We start from the raw sequence: 4,633 nt of genomic DNA on the forward strand, positions 1-4,633 counted from the left end.
GGAACTCACTTGGTAGACCAGGCTGGCCTCGAACTCAGAAATCCGCCTGCCTCTGCCTCCCGAGTGCTGGGATTAAAGGCGTGCACCACCACGCCCGGCTAGTTTGTTTTTCTTGAGCGTGCCCTTCATCCTTGATGTATTCCAGGTTTCATATTTCTGGTGGGTTCCATCCCGCTCACATTACAGCGCTTGAAAGGAGCCACTGCACGTCACTATGTCGCTATGGTTCTCAAAGAAGTGCCCGCTATCAGAAGGGCCTCGGTATTTGTAGAGTGAATGAACAGAGCAGGGGAGTCAACTCAAGTTGAATACACTCTGTAGCCATCTTCAGAGACCCTGGGCTCTCCTCCTGCCACAACCTTGGAAACCAGGAAGCCTGGGATCTGTAACTGTAGGGAGGCCGTGGACCAGAGGGCCCCAAGCTCCAGAAATCAACTGGGAGTAAACTCATAGAAATCCAAGTGTCCAGCTTAGGGCTGGAGTCACAGCAAAGAAACTGTCTAAACCAGTCACTCCCGTGCTTACCTGTCGGCGCTGACACGCCCCACCCCATGACGTCACAGCTCCCCTCCGAGGCCTCCGCAGGAGGGGGGAAAACAACCAGACCAAAGAAGCCACCTCCACCTCCTCCCTCAGGAAGGTAGTTTAGCCAGAACTGCCAGAAAAGATAACAGAGAAAGGAGTGGACGGGGAGAGGGAGGCGGGGGAGGGGAAGGGGGAGGGGGAAGGGGAGGGGGAGGGGGAGCGGTTATATCAGACAAACGACTGACCTATAGAAATGGCTCATTACCGCCCAGGATGATGTTAGCTATTAGCCTGATCACACACAGCCAGGCCACCTGGGGCAGATGCAGCTCCCCAGCCAGTCCTGGGTCCACTCCCCCCTACAGCCCTGAGATCACGGTGGGTGGCTTTAGCTAACAGCACTGGGAAGCAGGCTCTGCACTGCAGGGCACTGGAGAGAGGACCAAAGGACTCCGGCCTCAGCTGGAACCTGGCACCTACCTTCTGCCTGGCACGACTATTCCCAGGGAGCTTATCTGGAACCACAGCAATGCTCCCTTGGCGCCCTCCCCGAAGGCTGCCCAGCCACCTTGGTGGCAGAGCTGCCCTCCTGTCGCCTGTATGTCCCGGAAATGCTGCATGCAGGCCTGCTCCATTCGCTGAAGGCTTTGCCTGCCTGTCAGGATGACAGTTTTGTTTTCATGTTTACTTTCTTGTGTATGTCTGGGTGTATTTGCATGTGGTGTGTGTCTGTCTGTCTGTGCATGAACGCACCCGTGCACATGCATGTACGCTCAAGCACAGGCAAAGAGGCCAGACATCAACATCCTGTGCTGTGCCTTGAGACACCGCACACCTTGGTTTTTGGAACAGTGTCTCTACCTGGCCTGTGATCTGCTAATTCAGCTAGGTTATTCAGCCAGAAGGCACCACGGGTCCTCCTGTCTCTGCCCCAGCCCTAAGCACTGGGGATTATAACCACCACTCCCTGGTGCTGCTTCCTGTGTTTGCCAGGGATCAAAGTCAGGTTCTCAAGCTTATACAGCAAACACATTATCAAGGGAGCCATCCCCACAGCCCCTTGTCTTAAGTTTTTGTTAGGAAATACTTATTTAAAGTGGCAGATTCATGATATTTTCATTCAAATGTATCACCTACTTTATGTTCATCCCTTCTGCCTTCTACTTCCGTCCACATACACCTATACACAAAATATAGAATTTGGGAGCTGGAGAGATGGCTCAGTGGTTAAGAGTACTGGCTGCTGTTCCACAGGTCCTGAATTCAATTCCTAGCAGCCACATGGTGGCTCACAACCATCTGTAATGAGATCCGGTGCCTTCTTCTGGTGTGTCTGAAGAGAACAGTGTATTCATGTACATAAAATAAATAATTCTTTAAAAAGAAATTCATAGAAGTTGGAAAGCAGTAAACTTCATCTATTGCAGGACACCTTGGTTGATTTTGTAGTTTGGCCATTGTGACTAGCACGACCCGGCAGTTTAGGATGGGTACAGAGCTCAGGATGAGGCCCTAAGCTAAGGCAGGCCTGGTGTTGCGATGTCACCATCCCAGGTATATCCGAGGGTGAGCTGACTGCTGGCGTGGGCTAACGTGGGCGTCTTCTTTCAGACATACATCCATATCATGGACCAGAGAACCAGGAAGCCTGTGCCCACCAAGTTCTACACAGATCCCATGGTGGTCTTCCATCACGTCAACGCCTACGAGGAGGACGGCTGTGTGCTGTTTGATGTGATTGCCTACGAGGACAGCAGCCTCTATCAGCTTTTCTACCTGGCCAACCTGAACAAGGACTTCGAGGAGAAGTCCAGGCTGACCTCAGTGCCTACCCTCAGGAGGTTTGCAGTGCCCCTCCACGTGGACAAGGTACCGTGTTCGGGGGTGGAGGTGGGGGATCTCAGCTTTCTGGACAGCCCTGAATCTGGGCAGAAATTTCTCTTGATGCTTGTTGACACCAAATTCCACAATGCACTGGGTTTTCCTTTTCGTTTTGCTTTGCTTTGCTTTGCTTTGCTTTGCTTTGCTTTGCTTGCAAGGATGGAACCCCAGGCCTTACACATCATTTACCCCTGAGTGACAGGTCCCTGCCCCAGCCCTGAACTGTACTTTGAAAAAAAAAATTTTTTTGTTGTTCTTCAAAACTTTAGGAAAAATAAATAAGTGAGAAAGAAACAATGAAACAAAGAAAGAAGCAAAGGTTTTGCTTGGTTTTGTTTTGTTTTTAACCAGGTTTGGAGTGCTAACGGGTTGTCTTGCCAGCACTGAGGAGGTTAAGGCTAGCCTGGGCTATATAGCCAGACCTTGTCTCAAACAAACAAATGATCCCCATTAAACTCACCATGTAAGATGAACGTTGTGTTTGTGTTTACTCCAGTCTCTCTGGATACACATTGGATACATACATATGTATATACATACATACAAAACATGCACACATGTACATGTATATTTTAAGTGTACCTTTTAACAGTTTTATTGAGAGATAACCCACACACTATAGACTTCATCCATTTAAAGTGTTCAATTCATTGTCCTTTGTGCAGCCAGAGTTGAGCATCCATCCCCACCCTCAGTTTTGAACATTTTTTTTTTTTACCAGCCTTAGAGAAATCCCATCCCCTTTACCCCTTAGCCACCTCGTCCCAGAAACTCTCCTGTTGCCCCAGGCAACCACGGATCCCCTCCAGCCTTAACAGTGTCATCTATCCAAATGCGTTACATCTGCAGGGTCTTGTAGCACACAGCCTGGCACTTCTGGCTTCTCCCACACTTCATTTTCTTACATGGCCAAGTGTGTGCATACTCTCTCGCCTTCTGTCTTGTATACCAACTACATATCTAGGCATCCATCGTTCTATGCTCTCATTTAAAATATTCAGCTAATGGTCCAAGGGAGGGATCCGGCACTACCAGCTTCCATGATGTCCCTGCTGTTGAATTATTGTTTAAGAACAATAATTGTGTACAACCCCCGGGCCAAGAGCCCTCGTCAGTCAGGATGCTGCTGTCATGGGCTCTGAGCAGGAGAAAGCTTCTAGCTCCAGAACTCACTGACTTCATGATATAATTAATTTAAATGGAACCAAATTGAACTCAATTAAGACGTGGCGGCTCCCATTTACAGAAGGAGCCCTGTCTGCCAGGGGTTTTGCTGTGCATTTTGTCTTTGTTTATTTTATATCACGTCATGACCACAACAACTTCTGGGGAAAGTTGGGAGGCTCATTTTACAGTTGAAAACAAAACAAAACAAAACAACAAAACGAGAGTCAAAGAGGTAAAGGAATGTGTCCTGGGCCACAGAGCAAGGCTGGAACCCTGGATTGGTCACTAAAGGTGTATCTGTGAGTGCAGAGGGACAGGAATTCAGTTGTTCACCCTACAGGCCTTAAGCCTGGAAAACAGTCCTCTGCGGTCCAGGGGACCTTTTTCCACCCTCATTTCTGAGCTCTGCAGTACAGGGGTTCAGTCTAACCCGGGGAGCAGGAGAGCCAGGATTTGTACCCAGGGTCGTGAGTCTCTACATTCGGGACTCTCTCACCTCTGTAACACTTCTCTATGTGTCTCTGCCGTGGCTTATCCCACATCTTACATCACCTGATTTCACATCCGTAATGTTGTTGTTGCTCTTGCTGTTGTTGTTGTTGTTGTTTGGTCACGTGAAAGGGGGACGTGACCCTCCCTGCTGTCCCGTGCAGGAGAGCACACAATGAATGAGACCTGAGAGCCCAGCAGAGTTCTGCTGCTCCAGCTGGGGCTGCCTCTTCCCAAGGTCTGACTTTGCAAAATGAATTTATTGTTGGGGGTTGTCCTAGTGAGGGTTTCTATTGCTGTGCTGAAACACCGTGACCAAAAGCAACTTGGGGAGGAAAGGGTTTGTTCTGCTTATGTGTCCACATCATAGTCCATCATTGAAAGAAGTCAGGACAGGAACTCAAGCAGGGCAGGAACCTGGAAGCAGGAACCGATGCAGAGGCCATGGAGGGGTGCCGCCTACTGGTTGTTCCTCATAGCCTTCTTCCTTCCTTCCTCCCTTCCTTCCTCCCTTCCTTCCTTCCTTCCTTCCTTCCTTCCTTCCTTCCTTCCTTCCTTCCTTCCTTCCCTC

General features: G+C 49.4%; 1 protein-coding gene across 1 annotated transcript in view; it reads left to right on the plus strand.

Annotated features, from left to right (window-relative positions):
- Bco1 (beta-carotene oxygenase 1) overlaps nucleotides 1–4,633 on the plus strand; it is a 38,248-nt gene that overhangs the window by 20,042 nt on the left and 13,573 nt on the right. The window contains exon 7 of the mRNA XM_021220524.1: nucleotides 2,137–2,394. Within this exon, the coding sequence (XP_021076183.1) occupies nucleotides 2,137–2,394 (258 nt within the window). The remainder of the gene's footprint in view (nucleotides 1–2,136; nucleotides 2,395–4,633) is intronic.

Source organism: Mus pahari, chromosome 20 (genome assembly GCF_900095145.1).
Source record: "Mus pahari chromosome 20, PAHARI_EIJ_v1.1, whole genome shotgun sequence".
Lineage (NCBI taxonomy): Eukaryota > Metazoa > Chordata > Mammalia > Rodentia > Muridae > Mus > Mus pahari.